This window comes from Antennarius striatus, chromosome 10 (genome assembly GCF_040054535.1).
Source record: "Antennarius striatus isolate MH-2024 chromosome 10, ASM4005453v1, whole genome shotgun sequence".
Taxonomy (NCBI): domain Eukaryota; kingdom Metazoa; phylum Chordata; class Actinopteri; order Lophiiformes; family Antennariidae; genus Antennarius; species Antennarius striatus.
The window spans coordinates 4,441,162-4,458,141 of NC_090785.1; the positions used below are offsets into that span (position 1 = coordinate 4,441,162).

A 16,980-nucleotide genomic window follows, 5' to 3' on the forward strand; every position below is an offset into this window, starting at 1 on the left:
AAATAGCAGGTAAAAGTAACACGTATTTCATAAGAAAAATAAATTATAAATAACTTAATTTATAATGTGAAAAATATCCAATAAAGTAACTTGTGAGACAATTGAGTTGAAATTCAGTTAAAATCTTAAAGGAAAATCATATTGTCACAATTTCATAATTAATACTATTTTATAATAAAGGCGATTACAAAAATTAAAAAAATGTAACTAAAATCTGTGTTGCCACCGTCAAATGTGAACAATGTTAAGGTGCATTGGGTTTATGCTAAATGTAAAATACTGTGTATTATTTTATTGTAATATTGTATAAATATTGTAAATGGAGTGGAACAGATGTGATAACTCCTTAAGTGTTCATTTTTAGTATTAAAATATGTAGATGGGCAGATGTACTGCATAGCTATGCTTCTCTGCACATCATGTTTTATTTGTGCCATTATTGATTTGAAAAATCAGGTATACACTTCATATTCTGTGTGATGAAATTCTCTAATCTTAACAGAATAAAATACTTGTGTAAATGTACTTAACCTTGTATGATGTGGTGGATGATTGGTTTACAACAAAATAAAAGCACATTTTAAACTTGACACGAGACATACTGTTCAGCTGATGGTTCAAATCAAATCAGACTCCACGGACAACAGTTAACGTTTGTGCCACAGAAGGAATTTCATTTCATATAAAACATTCTAAATGCACATTTTTACAATTTCAGACAAAGCAGCAGACAGTTTCGGGCCATTGGGTTGTTTTTTTTTGCAAAAGTAAGCCTGCTTATAATCTGTATTATTTCAAGTTTACAAATCATCAGTAAATACAGTGTACAAGCTTCAAACTTCAAACCTTTACAAACCATGTCTCCCAATCACCGATTCACGGTATCGATTTAGTTTACAGGAGCCACCATTTAGGATAATAAAAATAGATCATCTGCATACAGTAAGAATATTATTCATTTGAAAATTTCACGATCAAAAAAATCTCCCCTGAAGGTCCATTCAGCTGAGCTTGTGGGTTAAACTCGTAGAAGTCCTAACGGTGCTGAGAATCGCGACCAGTTTGATCATCAGTATCTGCGGGAGGATTTGACAAACCCAGACTCTTGGATGTTGCTCAACATGGAGGTGATTTTCAGTGCTTCGTCATCTAAATCCAACAAGTGATTGACTATTGTCTAAAGTTTTTTTGATAATTTCACATTTTCACCTGTTGTTTTATGCATTGATGACGTTGCATTAATCTTCTGTAGCACCCTGTGAACTGAGGAACACTACTCGTCTCACCTACACCATATATTTACTGTTGCATTTTAGGATCCAACAGTTCAACAGATCTTTAGAGGTTTGCATTCCCGTCATGTCAGCATGACAAACGACGTGTCTAAACGACCCCGGTTTATATCTGGAAGAAACGACCAAAAAAAGTGAAAGATCAGTGTTTACATAATAAATCTTACATTTTATAATGTAATCATTTCAATTTTTATACTTGAAAGATGCGAAAAACTATCAAGACAGGAACTGAACGGATGATAATATAGTCTGACTGCTGATCACACAAACCAAAACTGTAAGAAGGTTGGCTATTGATCTCCTTTCCTCAAAGCAATGGCAACCAAACCAAACCAGAACCTCGCTTTGAATAAATGCATCTCTTGTCCAGAAACAATAAATAGTAAATCTTAAATCATCTCTGACATTTCACTTTGTTGCACAGAAACAAGCCATTTCAGAGACAGCCCACCAATCAGATGTGTGTCTGACGGCAGATCAATCTTCCAATCGCTGGCTCGCCATCTGTCAGTGCAAACGATCAGTGCATCAGCAGTCTGTCGACAGCGGAATCAAGTCCTCCAAAGTTGAGACCACAGCAGTGGTTTAAAAAAATATATTTAAAAAAAAAGTAAATATGACAGCTGATTTGCACGGGAGATGTTGACTACATTTTTTCAAAATCTTCTGGCAGCTCTCAAAGTCCAGGTCGACACACCCACACAACTCTTCTGTTAGGACCCGGCATAGGAATCAAAAACAGACCTGGTTCACATCTGGAAGTCCAGCAGAGCGATAGATCTACACTCTAGGGAACTGTGAGAAAGCACGTGATTAAAATCAACGAGGCTTTTCCGCCGGCGCGAGTAGGAAGATATCCTAGGTTTGATCTCGTCCATCACACGGATGCCGCTGATACATCAACGCATTTTGGCCTACCTGCATCTAAAGTCCTCCTAACATCGGCGTTCAGGTGATGTAGCCATGTGTTATAAAAACCTCCAACAGTGCTGCGGCTACTGTTTGTCATCCAGTGCAACAGAGCCCTCAACGGCCAGGCTCTCGCTAAAGGTCATGGTTCAAACAGCACAACAAAATCGCATTGTGATTCAGCGCAAAGAGCCTCCTCCGGATGCATCCTTGATGAAGACGTCAGCTGAGGATCGAAGGAGTCGCCTTCGTTTGCACGACATTGGTCTCCGTTGGCCTGCTGATATTCAGACGTCAGTGTGGTTTTCTGTGAGACCGGCTGCTGATGCAGAGCCGGTGGACGCGTCCCCGGGTCATAACGGTTTGTCAATCACTGCGACTCCTGTGGGAACGAGAACACAGATGACTAACAGAAGGAAGTCCCGCTCCGATAAGTTCTCTCTGTAATCAGACTGACCAGCATAGCTGCGGCCGTTGCTCATGTTGGTGGGAATGAGGCTCCACTTGTCTGTGGTCGGGTTGTAGAACTCCACGGAGGAGAGGTTACAGGAGCCGTCGTCTCCTCCGATCACATACAGAAGCCCGTTGATGGCGCAGACGCCTTAGCAAGAGCATCGGTCGAATTTAACAACTCTTTTCACAACAGGAAAAAACGGCACCACAAAGATAAAACTATAATGTGCACGAAAAGGAAAGAAAAATCCTATCTTGATCTTCAGAGGGGTTTTTTTTTTTTTTTTTGCTGACCTGCATTCCGCCGGCACATGTTCATGTCACAGACCAGCCTCCAGGTGTTACTCTGTGGGTCGTACACTTCTACACTCTTCCTCACCAGAGGACCATCGTGGCCTCCAGCTGCAAACAACTGCCCGGCCAACACACCTACCCCTATAAAGAACATTTAAAAGGATCCACAAGAGTACAAGTAGTGAGTTTCTTTTCAATTTAACCACTGCTTTGAATGTAAAATATTGTAGTATATGTTAATAAATATCTGGTAGACTCAGAGTAGTTTTTTTTATTGGTTCCAATTAAACTGTACTATGACGAATTTTTTTACTCATGTTGTTACAGAAAATGTCCACCGGGGGGTGCTGCTGTACATATTACGTCATCACCTAATACTGGACGTGTGAGGGTTCCTTAAATCAAAAGTTCTACTTGTGGTCAGTCAATAACGGGCTAACAGCTTCTGCAGACGTCCAGCAACAACAGAAACTAATATTATTATGATATTTAAAAACTTTATCCATTTTTTAAATGTGAGGAATTTAATTGTTTGCTGTGTCCAGTATGTGTGTGTGCGTGTGTGTGTGTCTACCTGCTCCACTTCGGCGTGTACTCATGTCAGCTACGTAGCACCACTGATCAGTGACAGGGTCGTATTCTTCCACGGTACTGAGACACTGTCGTGATGCGCCGTCGTAGCCTCCGACTGCATACAACTTACCTACACACACATAAATACACCCATACCATTTGGTTCTAAACAGTGAAACAATGTCACACACACTTGTGTCTTACCGTCGACCACCCCCACTCCCACGCTGCTGCGTCGCGTGTTCATGGAGGCGACGTACACCCACTTGTTGGCTTTGTGATTGTAGACTTCTACCGTCGACAAACCTGAAACAGACACACACAGGAAAATAAAGTAAATACTTTCCTGACATAAAATATCTTTTCTGTCACGTGCGTGAGTGTGTGGTTGTGTACCGATGCTTCCGTTAAAACCCCCAACGGCATAAAGTAGATCCGCCAACACGGCCGCTCCCAGTGTGCTGCGTCGTTCCTGCATGCTGGCCACCGCCATCCACTGGTCTCTCCCTCCGTCGTACACGTCCACCGTTCGCTCCCGCTGCGAGCTGTCGAAACCCCCGACGGCGAACACACGGCCCGCCATGGAGACCACGCCTGGACGCACAAACAGAGAAAATGAAACGTGAGAAAGCTTCATGGTGAGGAAGCAAATTGATGCCAGAAACCATCAAAATGAAGACAATGTGGGGTTCAAGGTGACAGGAGGAGATTCAATTGTTTTTTTAATCCGACAGACATTTCAGGGTTTTATGACCAAACACAGGCTGACCTGCCCGGCAGCGTCTCGAAGGAAGGTCCGCGACCTGGTACCAACGGTCCTCCTGGAAATCGTAACACTCCACACTCCGGATCGCCTTGGGAGCCTGACCTCCCACCACGATCATCACCTGAACATTCACACGGTCATGTGACTGAACCCCAGTGAGAGTACAAGAATAAATTAATCTGTGGTGAGGTGGAGTGTTATGTATGTGTGTGTGTGTTGACCTACTTTTGGGATGCTGATCGGAGTCCGTGGACGGGTCCGGTCCGTCTTGATGAGGTGTCGCTGGTCAGCTGGCAGCAGGTGATACTTCATCGCTTCTATGAGAAAATCTTTACAGGTGCTGTTGTTCTTGATCAGAGCCTCTTCCTCCACAATCTGGAGACGAGAAAGTTACTTCAGTCAGGAATGTGGCTGGTTAGGATAAATAAGGAATACAGAGGGAGGGAGCAGAGGGTTTCTTCTACCTGTACCAGGTAATCCCTGGACAGCAGCGGTAGCCTGACGTGCTCCATCAGTTTGGACATGTACTCCATGCGAGCCGGCTTGTCGTACTTGATCCAGGCTATCATAGCCTCAAACACCTGAGAGACGGAGACAAGAGGAGAGTCAGGGGGTGAGAACCAACACGCAATCCTAACGCTAACCTGTCAGCGTCAACTTGTTTTTCCTCCTGCTTTTTTTGTGTGCGTGTGAAAAATGTTGGTGTGGACTTTCTTTTCCCCTCCTCTTCATTCAAAGTGGAGAAAACGATCAAGAGAGGCTTTCAGATGCTTTTCACCGATCTGACTCATCACGACTAACATGATTAAATACGTTTTCCATATAGTGTTGTCGGTGCCGTAGCTAATGAAATCAAATTCCAATTGGATCACAGTTCCTTCTGGCAGGGAGTTTGCGTAACAAAAGCAGCAGGTGTTTCTTCGGTCTCTAAATTTACAACTCCATTTCCACACATTTACCCCCGATCATCTCCTTTTGACTCGGGGAGCAGCTCCAGTCAGGAAAAGGAAAAACAATGGAGACAGTTGTTACTGAACGACTCCATCGCTCTTCAGAAGTTGTTAAAGATCCGCTGTAATCAATAATCAGTTCAGCGATGATACCAGCCGTCACATAGAGCTACATCTATACATCTATAAAATACAATGATGACATTGAGACAATCCCAGCAGATGATTAAATGTGGTTTCAGTTAAATATGAACCACATGTATGAGATGCAGACACCTCGGCGCTGTTGCTCATCCATCATAAGTGCTCCATCCTGTCGTTCACACCCAGTAATGTGATGCATCTTTTTGGATATTCGCTTGTGATTGTATCTCACTTCAAAGTCACTCCACTAAAAAACCACAGGAGAAAAGGTCCCAACATTTTTTTCTTTCTACTGTTTAACAATTATTAGTGCCAAATTTAAAATGTAAAGAGAGGCTTTGAATATGTCATATCCCCCGCCCCCAAAAAACTTTCCTCTGATGCAAGAACTGCAAGAAATTGTTACCCTCCATCGTGTCCCTGGGCATTTTTAAAATCAAACATGACCTAGACAACCTCCAAATGTGATCAGAATAATCTAACATCAACTCCCGATCAGACAGACGTTCCGTCATCTGGAACACGTCTGCTGCCGAGGTGATTGAATCGGACGCGCCAAAGCATGATGAGGACACGCATATTTCCGAGCTCCCGCCACACTTGCAATGTCTTAATACTTTCCCTTTTCTCATCAACAAACAGCAGTAAGAGCTGACGTGCTGTCTGACCTTCTCCTCCGTGGAAACTGTCAGCTTGTCGCTGGAGATGAGGCTGCACACCTGCTGCAGCGAGAGGCCCAGGAACTCCTCCCCCTGCACCACCTCGGTGAAATGCTGCTCTGAGAGACACAAACAAGTAAGGGTCAAACACACCGACGACACATTCTATTGCATTTCACCTCTGATGGCGAGAGGCTTACCGGCGAAGGCGTGGCTCTGGTTGAGAAGCTGCGTGCAGGTGTGCAGGTCAGCAAACGCTCTGATGCCCAGACAGTTTGTGGGGTGAAGCTGAGATTGCAGAAACTCGCAGCAGACCTGACGGACGTCCATCAGCTGGAGGAGGCTGGCGGCCGGAAGCAGAACCTGTAAAGAATGACAAGCAGGAAATGGGAGTTTAACTCCAGCTGGACCTCATGGATTGAGAACGTGCTGCAAACGGGCCTGACAAAAAGTACTACCTTCTCCATGTATAGCAGAGAGCTATTAGGTGTGTTCTGTGCTTCTGCAGTACAAAAGTCATTAAAAACACACAAATTCTGTTTCATTTATCAACAAAAAAGCAAGAAAAACACTGCTGCTTTAAAATGAAACACGCCACGCTGACGGAGAAGTGTTGTTTCAGGTGTCGGTGAAGCAATGAAACACGATCCAAAGTTTCATCTGACTGTCAGATCCATGAATCTGAGCACTAATTGTCATCACACTGGACCAACAGGTTTGGATAGTCACACACAAGCGTTGCAGCTCAGCCACATCATCACAAAGACGGATTGTTTCACATTCTGTCGTAGCGATCAGGAGGTAAATACTACAGGAGGGAAAAGCAAACGTAAAAGGCGCACATACGTCACCGAGTGAGCCCATCGGACAGGCATGCTGCTAACAGTGGGAGGATTTCCTGCTGCTCTCCATGTACACTTCCTCTACTAATAATCAGAGGAAGTATCCTTCTTTCAGCTCAATGCCGCTGCAATTGTTTGACCCCACACCACAGCTTCTAGGAGGTAAAGCTTTTATGGATTAATAAGACCTCTAGGGTTTTCAACGTGCAAAACTAATACCAAGATTCCACTGAAGCAGGACTGAATGAGCAAAGCGCTTCTGGAAAATGTAAAACCAAACTTTTCAACAGGAGAGATAAAGATGTTACAGAGTCCTGCTCGTGATGTTGACCTTCCTCCTTGCTCACCTGGACGTTGTCCTCCGTCACTTCTATCTCAGCTGTGTAGATGTAATCAACCAGTTTGGTCAGAGTCTGTCCATCCACCTCCCTGATCTCCACCTGATTGGCTTTGCTTTCGCTCATATCACCTATACACACACAATAAAGAAACACACACAGATAAACTCATGCCAGCACACGCACAGCAATAAGTGACAACACAACAGCGTGTTTATGTATGAGCGTGGGAACCTGTGAACATGGCACAGAAGTAGGGACTACAGGACGCCAGGACCACCCTGTGGGCCGGCACCTCGATGTTCCCCGCCACCAGCTGGACGTCACACAGCAGCTTTTTACTGCAGTAGGAGGAGCAAGGGACGGCGTGAGGAAGGCCATCACTCACATCTTGTTTATTATAAGTGAAGAATCATTTATCATTTAAAGGGGGGGGGGCATGCTGCGATTGCAGGTGAATGTTAGAACAAGCGCCACACCTCCTCAGTTCATTCATCTGCTGGAAAGCCTTCCTCATGTGCGTCTTGTTGAAGGTGTGCATCCCTCCATTCACCGTGTCCTCCTCCGAATCCGTCGGCCAGTTGGGACGCGGTGTGGCCACCAGACTGGTCAGACAGGAGAGGCAGTGTCTGCATGGATGGAGGAAGACGGCAACCCAACGGTTAGCTGGTTCATCTCTGACTGACCATCAATATGAACTACTGAATCTAATTTGCCCTGTTTAGTCTGGTGTTGTCTTTCTTATTATTATTGACAATATCCACTGATATGTATTTTGAATGGGATTCATGTCCAGGACTGTTTCTGTTCCAGTAACAGTACTGACTGAGGCAGTGGTTTACAGGTAAAGCAAATTATCAGTCAACCACTTCATTTTAAAACAGCAGTGAGGAGGGCCAGGGGCCCCATCACAGCTCTGTTTCTAGATGGGCCCCTGAAATAGAGCATTCCAAGTGATTTCCAATGTTAAAGTTTACTAGTAATAAAACAGGTGACTGTATCAGCGGGATAGACTAAATTTGTCCTCAATGCATTCACGAATCCCTAAAATCACGACAGCTGAAGTCCGTGGACGGGTCAGTGTCTGACTACCGGTGACAGACACAAGAATCTCTCCTACTTTGTCCGAGCAGCATGAAGATCTCTTTGGAACGGGGGAGTTTCGACTTAGCTGAGTGTCAAGTTGGTAGGATGGTTAGCTCTTAGCATGGCTAATCATTTTGATTTTACAGTTCACACGAGCTTATGGTACAAAATATCACCTTCCTGAACCCGATTTGGGAACAAAACTAGATTCGGTTCGTTGTTACAAAGCATGATGTTTGTTTCCACTCTGACTCGGATTCGGTGAACGACTTAAAGGCATCAGCTGGGCAGCAGCCAACGATGCTAGCTAACTTGCCCCAGCTAACTGGTGAACAGGGCTAGCTTGAGGACTAAGCTTCTTAGAACTGTGTGAGATTTGTGGCTGATGGATCATGAGAGTTTAGATGTTATTCAATAGTTGTGAGTCACAGTTTCGCAAAAATAATCCCCTACCGCTGATTGAACTCACCCCAGCGACACCCCGTCCATCCTCACGGAGACAGAAACCACAGCAGGCATGAGCGCAGAGCGTCCGCACAAAGACTGTGTAGGAAGAAGATGTCTCACTCCGGTCTAATAAAATAAATATTTTTTACTCTCCGGTAACGAAGGAAACATGTACAACATCAAGGAGAATAAAGCTGGAAGTATAGGCACGATGATAATATAAAGTATTTTGAAGAAAAAAAATCACGCAGTAAGAAATTATTGATATTTTCAGAATCCTGAATATGGTCTACACCCCTTCCATTTATTGAAAAATATTTTTGCATATTTTTAGCAAAACATTTTGCTGAAGTATTGATTGCCCCTCCAAAATAACTAATGTTTGACTTGGGGTTTTTTTTTCATTTGTTTAAAATCAAATTGGGCTCCAAGCAATAATTGTGAAAGTTCCTGCTGTTGCTTTTTCATTCATAAAATGTTAATAGTGCGAAAATGAAGTGTCCTAAATTCAAAAGCAAAAAAGAAAACCGATAATTCTAATATTTTAGATAAACAGAAAAAGAAAATCATGGCGAGAAGCTGGAACCAATAAATATTAGGGGGTGTGATTACCAGACATTGAATTCATTTATCAATGTCTGTTCAGATCTAGAGTAAAAATAAATCCTTAAGACTTAAAAATTATGACGATGGTTGTGAAATCATTGTAAAGGAGATTCAATTTGTATACTGTACAAATGGGTCCAGGATTTACGATGGTTATTACCAATCATTGTGGACTCCAATGCAGATTAAATCTAGGTATTTGTATATAAATGAAATGTGGTCTGATAGATAGGATATATTCAATAATAATCCTTCATTACTAATTGTACACATTACATTCATTTCCCTGATGGAACCTCTTTAAGGGATCAATTACGTTCAACTCTCTCTACTCTCTACATTCTTATTGGCTCATTTTAAATATACTTATATACAGTAATTGCCTTATTGCTTCTTGTACCCGTGTAGTTTTTTTATAGTTGGTCATTTTTTCACACCAGTTTTATACCAAGAGTTGTATTTGAATATCCTACTTTTGTATGATGACAATAAAAGCATTCTATTCTACCAATCTGAATCCATTCAGGATTTGTTTTAATGCCTTTGAGACAGCAAGGAGAGATATTTTAAACACATACCATACAAAGCGACTGTCTTGCAAGTTTAATACAAAATTTTAAACATAAAACGTTGGGAACAGTCTGCTGACATAACTTATTTACCCAGTTTTGGCTTCAGGCATCAATGAATCGAGAGGTATCAGAGTGAGACCTCCTGCTTTTTTTTTCTAACTGCTCTTGAGCAGCGCACCTTCTGTTCTCCAAACACAACGGGTCTCGTTAAAGGCGGCCTCCTCTCACAGGACGGGACTGGCTGCTGGGTACCGACACTGGGCGCGGAGTCAGTTCACGGTCCGCTACAAGACGATCCATCAGGGCTGACGACACATTTGGACACTGAAGAAATTGAAACCACCTTTGACAAGGCTGCACGTGTTTGCATTTATCATTCCAACCCGTTGAATTGATACCAGTTTACAGTACAAATCTTACAGGAGACAATAAAAATAAATTTACGTTGCAAGAACTGTTAACATATTACACGGTTAACTGTATTGTTAAAATTAATTGGTGCCATGATGGCACAGCCTGCTCGTACCGTCAGCCTCTCCCATTAACTAAATCTCTCACGGTACAAAATGGCTGTTGAGACAGAAAATGCACGAATTTAAGGCCAATACTCCCTCCTGGTGGTGGTGTTATGAACTCGATCCAAGATAATAAAAAAAAAAAAAAAGAATGTAGCCGACACCATCTCAATTAAGACTACGAGATTAGATGGATTTTCAAAACATTAAAAACTTTAATAAAACCAGAGTGAACAAAGGGGTGAACTGAAGACACTTATTAAGCACAGTTTGCGTTTAAAAAAAAAATTATGATGGGACGGCAACGATGAAAGAAACTGAATTTACAGATGAAAAATCCGTGACAGGTCTCCAAAAAAATGCCACGAGGGTTTAAGATCACTCGACAGTCCCATGCTGCCAGAAACTGCCGCCAACTTGACTTAGAACCCTGAGTTCGTGATGCCAAAATAACAGACACATCAGGCTGGTTTGCAAGACAAGCTCAATTCTGAGTTGAGAAGCTGTGGCTGACATTTTGTTTCCAACGTAACAAAAAGTACAATAATACATCATTCTTAATAGTACATTATCGTGTGGAATAAGAACAGGTGGGACTGGGGTAGGGCAAGGGTCCAGAGGACAGACACTCATTCTTGGTGGGTGATGTAGGCACTGCCACTGATCCCTCATCCCAGATGGGTTTGTAGTATGTGTGTAGAAAGTCAAGTTCGTTGTAATCAGAATAGTCCCCATAACATCTCGAAACTCAAGGAGCTGCTTCCTAGTAGCCACCATATCCGCCTCCCCGGTTGTAGCCGCCGCCGCCGCCGCCGCCGCCGCCTCCGGCCGGGCCGCCTCTGTTGTACGGAGTCGCGCTCCTGTACGAGTAGCTGCCTCCCTTCATTGCACCAAAATTAGATGACTGCTGTCCGTAACCGTCCCCAAAGTCTCCATTACTGTAGCCGCCCCCCATTTGGTTGTCGTATTCGTTGTATCCCCCATACCCGTATCCCCCGTCCCCACCGCCATTGTATCCGCCATAGCCGTAGCCGCCGCCACCGTAATTGCCGCCGTAGCCGCCTCCGTAGCTGTAACCTCCTCCTCTTCCGCCGCCATAGTTTTGCATCCCTCTCCCTCGACCTCTGCCTCCCCGGCCACCGGTGGACATTTCCTGCTTGGTCATAGCCTTCTTGACCTCCACCTTGTTGCCGCTAATGACGTGGTATCTGGTCAGCACAGCTTTGGTGGCGGAGTCCGTTTCCTCGAAGAAGACAAAGCCGAAGCCTCTCTTCTTGCCCGTCTGCTTGTCCGAGATGATCTCGGCCTTCTCCACCACGCCGAACTGAGAGAAATACTCTGTCAGGTTTTCCGGCTCAATGTGGTCTTTCACGCCGCCAACGAAAATTTTCTTGACGTTCGCGGTGATGTCCGGGTTGTTGGCCTCCTCCCGTGATATAGCCCTTTTCAGCTCCACTTCTTGGCCTTCGACGAAATGTGGGTTAGCCGCCATTGCTGCGTCGGCCTCCTCCGGTGCAGAGTAGGTGATAAACCCGAAACAACGGGATCGTCCGAGAGGCTGGTTCATGACCACAACACAGTCGTTGAGCGTGCCGTACTGCTCGAAATACTTTCGAAGGCCATCGTCCGTGGTCTCCACGTTGAGTCCTCCGACAAAAAGCTTAGTCAGTGTAGTCGACATGATCAGATTTCTTCTGAGCACGATGTGGTAAGACCGTCTTTCTTCTTCAATGAACAACGTCAGGGCGGGCCTTTCGACTCTCTTGCCTTCGTAAGACGTTTTTATTCGTGATTGGTCAATTTAAATAAACCGCTCCCACCCATTGGTCGGCCAGTTGATTACGTTGATGTTGCCTTTAAGTACCGTTAGAATCCGCAAGTTTCGCACGACACGGGAAAACGCGTGGACGTCAAGCATTGTTTCGTTTTAGTGCAATAGCAGATTTATAGAAAGGGTAAACCCCGATGAATTTATTGGCTTTTAATCGTACATATTATTTATTGCATCGGCCGAATTCAAGTAAACAACACTGATTGCACTTAAACGACTACAATCGAAGTTTAACTGCGTTAGGTTCACGTGGATTACCCCAGGAAACGACATTTTATTGCATTCGTCAAGAAAATCATTAACGAAAATGTTACCGGGACTACAGGTAATATTAGCAGTAAAAACTTTTTTTTTTTTAAAAACCGGAAGTATATCTAAATCGAATATCGAGTTCTCTGTTGGCTGGGTTGTAGACAAGAAAGTTCACAATCATAAATACAATACAATAAAAATAATACTGGATATGAGCCAGTAGGGAAATAAAGTAGCGCCAAAATGTTACAATGACAAATTACGGTAATTGTTCAGGTGACTTGAACAGTTGTTACTTTTGCATAATTCATTTAAAACTTATGCTTTTTCATACTCTTACGGCTGATGAAATCCAGACAGGCTTATCCTTATGGGTAAACTCCAGTTTAAAAGACTATAACCCAATATCTTACATTTCCTCCACCTTAAAGTCGGTACAGTACACAGACCTGTTAACCATTTAAACAATTACAGTACATCACTGCTTTGAAGCGGAATGCAATTATGATTCATCAATGTGGTTTAACATAGGCACATATCACATTTTCCACCAGAACCACGTTGTGTGCTGTGCCAACAGTATCTCACATTTATTTATTCATAAATCAAATGCTACTTGAGAAGCACTCTCGTACTTTGACATTAGTGATGTGAACAATGCATGATGATAGTCAAGTTTTGAGTCATCACATCTGCAAATATCCATCATGGACACATGAACAACTTCAGTGGGTGAACAATAAGTAACGTAACAAGTCTCTTGGTGTATAAAAAAATAGATTTATTGTAGATAAAGCATGGCGAACAGCTTTCCTTTTCCTGTGGTCAAATCGTCCTGCATCATTATCCTATAAAAGAACAGAATTAAAATTTACACTCAATATAGAACCTTAAATTTTTAGGGGGCAGAATATATATGGCAAGTGTCCTCTTGCAATATAATCAACTATTTCTTCTTTGAAATGATACTTCTATCATTCAAGAGTAAGAACATTTGTTTTTTCGTTTAATAGATTACATGTCTAATAAATATTTTAAATACGAAAATTAACATTTTTGATAGGCAGTCCAGACATATGATACATCCTTCCATAAATGTCTCCCGTCTGTAAAAATCCAATCACAAAATGTAGGAAAAATATAAATAAGAACTTCATTCTATGTAAAATCCCACTGTCTAGAATCCTAGGTCACCATCGAAGATGACAAATATTAGTAAAATCACACTGAATGTGCTTCTCCTTACCTGCAAAGAACATAAAAAGTTGATATTTCTATATTAGAATGGTCATAAGCAAAAATCAGACACAAGATTTGTTTTGCTAATCATGATAAACTCCAGCGTACGGTGTTGTAAGAAGTCCACAAAGTGTAAAACCTACCATACATTTGAGCAAATCAGAATAGAACACACATTTGAAAACACCGGAAATCCTTCGTGAAAACTGACTTCACCTGAGGGGGAGAACAGCACAACCACTCTCTGGTCCCCCTTGTGGCGTGGATTCACACACAACCCCATCACGCTCACGGTGACGTTACACAGGTTACCGTAGCAACCTGCAGATGGAAGAAAAACACAATGAGTATTTGAGCAGAGCAAGATTTTCTGGATGAAACACCAATGTACATGTTATGTTATTACATTTTAAAATGGTGGATCAAAATGTTGGCCCCTTCCACCAACTTTAAGTTCATAAAAGCCCCCTTTATAATTTTAAGATTAGCTAGTCGCAGTGAGCTTTGATTTAAGTTCCACTTGTTTAAACTTAAATAATGGCACACGTGTGAACCATCAGCTATTCCATATATGGTTAACCAACACAGAGTGAAGACAGGGTGATTTACATACCTAGTTTGCTGGATGTGGATATCCTAAAGAGATATTTCAGACTCCTATCACAATCGACCCCAGGTAATCAACAGGGTCCTGATGTAGCCTAAAACAAACTGCTACGGCTATTTTGGCTGGGATAGCCTACTGGAATACAAGTAAGAACACCTAAATATAGGAATAATCAAAGATGAATATCAGAGCCCTCAAAAGGTATTCAAATAAGGAAAAAAGTCATTAACAATATCTAAAAACGACATAATTGTAATACAACGTCAAACCCTACATGCCTACATGCATTGGCTGTGGGTTAACTTCAACCATCTTGCGACCATTTCACCCACCTGAATGTAAGGAATAAACAGTGGGAAAGATTCCACGTAACTACACGTGACGACACTTAAACCTGTGAATGAACTTGAGGAAGCCTGGTTAAATAAGTAAAATAACTAAGCTACGTGGTATAACGCTTTATTTAAAATGAACATACATAAGCATACCAAGGTGTTTGAACAGTGTGTTTTGATCTCCAGACATAAAGTATACAATATACATTAGATGCTGCTACAGGTAATAAAAGAAAAGTGAACAATATTTATTATCTATTAACTATGCGCAAGGAGAGTCTGAATACAATGTTGGGAAGGAAGGAAAGGAAACTAGATCCTACAATATCCGCCTCTACTGAATAAATGATTTATACAGATCAGAGAGCTATGAAATCCAAAACCACAAAAACATGCTTTCTCATCCTCATACATAGAAATTACACTAGACTTGGAAAAAAAAATGCAGTTGCTAAAAATGCAAATATTAGGATAGTCAAAACTGGTCACCAAAACACTCCTACATCGAACTTTTAAACTGAGTGAACGCAAATAAAAATAATCTTAACGACAACTACACGCCGTCGGCGTGGATACATAAAAAGGATCACTGGTGTGTGGCATATTTATTTGTCCTAGGGTGACGGCTACAGCCGCTGTTGGTAATTCAGCTATCAGGTTTTCTGGGAGGTGACCTTCCTACCTGTTTGGGTTTCGGAGGTCTTCGTTTTGTTTAGGGGGATCTCTGCCGGTGTTGGGTGTCACGGCAAACGCCGCTTACAGATTTTGAGTTGAGCGGTTAAATTCCGTCTGGAGGTGATGTAACACAGGGGTGGTGGGTGGTTCAGTTCCCGGTTAGTAGTTGGTATTGTAGCCCCCCCTCTGGTAGCCGCCGCCTCCGCCGCCGCCACTGCCTCTGCTGTAGGGCGCAGAGCTCCTCTGGAACGGCAGCCCTTTCATGGGACCATAGCCAGAATTCTGCTGGCCGTAGCCACCGCCAAAATCACTGTAGCCGTTTCCACCTCCGTAGCCACCTCCCTGGTCTCCATAACCACCCCCGTAATGCCCGCCGTAGCCTCCGTAGCCGCCACAGTTGTAGCCTCCGCTATTTCCGTAGTTGTAGTTTCCACCGTAGTCCCGGCTGGGGTAGCCATTTTGATTCCCCCTTCCAACGCCCCGACCAGGCCTAAACCTCATCCCCATTCCGCCTCTGCTGTTCGCCTGCATCTCCTGTCTGGTCAGGGCTTTCTTCACCTCAACTTTGTGTCCGTTGATGGTGTGGAACTTCACCACAACGGCCTTGTCGGCCGCGTCGTGGTCGTTGAAGTAAACAAAGCCGAATCCGCGTTTCTTCCCGGTGTCCTTCTCCGAGATGACTTCGGCCTTCTCAATCTCCCCATACTGTAGGAAGTATTCGTTCAGTTGTTCTTCGTCAATGTCGTCTTTCAGGCCACCAACGAAAATCTTTTTCACTTTAGCAAGGGCTTCCGGTCTGTTGGCGTCTTCTCTTGCTACGGCCCGCTTCACCTCGACCGAGTTGCCGTCGACGGTGTGAGGCCTAGCCGCCATGGCTGCGTCGGCCTCCTCGGGTGTCGAGTAGGTAACGAACCCGAAGCAGCGAGACCGGTGCAGCTGCTTGTTCACGACGACCACGCAGTCGGTGAGCGTTCCGTATTGCTCGAAATGCTTTCGCAGGCCATCGTCGTCGGTGTCCACATTCAGTCCACCGACGAAAAGTTTGCAAAGCTGATCGCTCATCTTTTTCTTTATTCTTTTTTCTTTTTTTTAAATTTTAAATCGCTGTGGGTCAAACTGTGACCGCTCTGACAAATCCTCTCAAAATGGTGGCGGAGGAATAACGCTGTGTGCTTTATACCACATGCCTATGACGTCAGTGTCACTACAAAGCCTCTTCCGCTTCGAAGTTGAAAGTTCTTTGTTCCACAAAGGACGATCGTTAGTCTACTTAAAAGAACGCGATCCGAATTAAACCAAAATACACCTTAAGTGCGTCGGAGCATCCGTTAAAATGTACGATTTTTAAATAAAGACAGAGCATGGGTCACCGTTTGACCGGATTATTTTCTTGTGCCACATCATATCCACGTTCCGTACATATTTACATATGCAAATTAAAGAAACTTCTGTATTGTGTGTCACAAATTTCCTCAAAACCTCACCTTCATGTCAAATTAAATATTGTGTGAGCTTCTGGTAACTTTCTGAAATTTAGTTCCAGTTTATGAGTTTATCGATGATTTGAATATCAACAAAAACTAAATTAATAT

At 43.1% G+C, this 16,980-nt stretch overlaps 3 protein-coding genes across 7 annotated transcripts; all 3 read right to left on the reverse strand.

The window, feature by feature from the left end:
* Window positions 1–647: 647 nt before the first annotated feature.
* Window positions 648–8,850, reverse strand: klhl3 (kelch-like family member 3). Of its 3 annotated transcripts, none has more exons than XM_068325931.1 (15): window positions 8,779–8,850; window positions 7,703–7,852; window positions 7,458–7,564; window positions 7,233–7,354; window positions 6,244–6,406; window positions 6,053–6,162; window positions 4,755–4,871; window positions 4,516–4,665; window positions 4,294–4,411; window positions 3,921–4,118; window positions 3,729–3,830; window positions 3,526–3,654; window positions 2,952–3,092; window positions 2,662–2,805; window positions 648–2,586 (listed from the first exon to the last, which is right to left on the reverse strand). In XM_068325931.1, the coding sequence occupies exons 1-15, from the start codon at window positions 8,826–8,828 to the stop codon at window positions 2,558–2,560; spliced, it is 1,830 nt and encodes a 609-aa protein (XP_068182032.1). In that variant the 5' UTR covers window positions 8,829–8,850; the 3' UTR covers window positions 648–2,557. The 3 variants fall into 3 exon arrangements, with proteins under 3 accessions (XP_068182032.1, XP_068182031.1, XP_068182033.1); XM_068325930.1 differs by having other exon boundaries at window positions 4,294–4,435; XM_068325932.1 differs by lacking the exons at window positions 7,703–7,852; window positions 8,779–8,850 and having other exon boundaries at window positions 4,294–4,435; window positions 6,502–7,354; window positions 7,458–7,484.
* A 1,790-nt stretch (window positions 8,851–10,640) lies between these two features.
* LOC137602342 (heterogeneous nuclear ribonucleoprotein A0-like) lies at window positions 10,641–13,163 on the reverse strand. The gene has a single exon (XM_068324950.1). The coding sequence runs from the start codon at window positions 12,128–12,130 to the stop codon at window positions 11,213–11,215; it is 918 nt and encodes a 305-aa protein (XP_068181051.1). The 5' UTR covers window positions 12,131–13,163; the 3' UTR covers window positions 10,641–11,212.
* A 129-nt stretch (window positions 13,164–13,292) lies between these two features.
* On the reverse strand, window positions 13,293–16,543 carry LOC137602343 (heterogeneous nuclear ribonucleoprotein A0-like). Of its 3 annotated transcripts, none has more exons than XM_068324953.1 (3): window positions 15,396–16,543; window positions 14,385–14,534; window positions 13,293–14,092 (listed from the first exon to the last, which is right to left on the reverse strand). In XM_068324953.1, the coding sequence occupies exon 1, from the start codon at window positions 16,448–16,450 to the stop codon at window positions 15,548–15,550; it is 903 nt and encodes a 300-aa protein (XP_068181054.1). In that variant the 5' UTR covers window positions 16,451–16,543; the 3' UTR covers window positions 13,293–14,092; window positions 14,385–14,534; window positions 15,396–15,547. The 3 variants fall into 3 exon arrangements, with proteins under 3 accessions (XP_068181054.1, XP_068181052.1, XP_068181053.1); XM_068324951.1 differs by having other exon boundaries at window positions 13,293–13,380; window positions 13,988–14,534; XM_068324952.1 differs by lacking the exon at window positions 14,385–14,534.
* Between the last annotated feature and the right edge of the window lie 437 nt (window positions 16,544–16,980).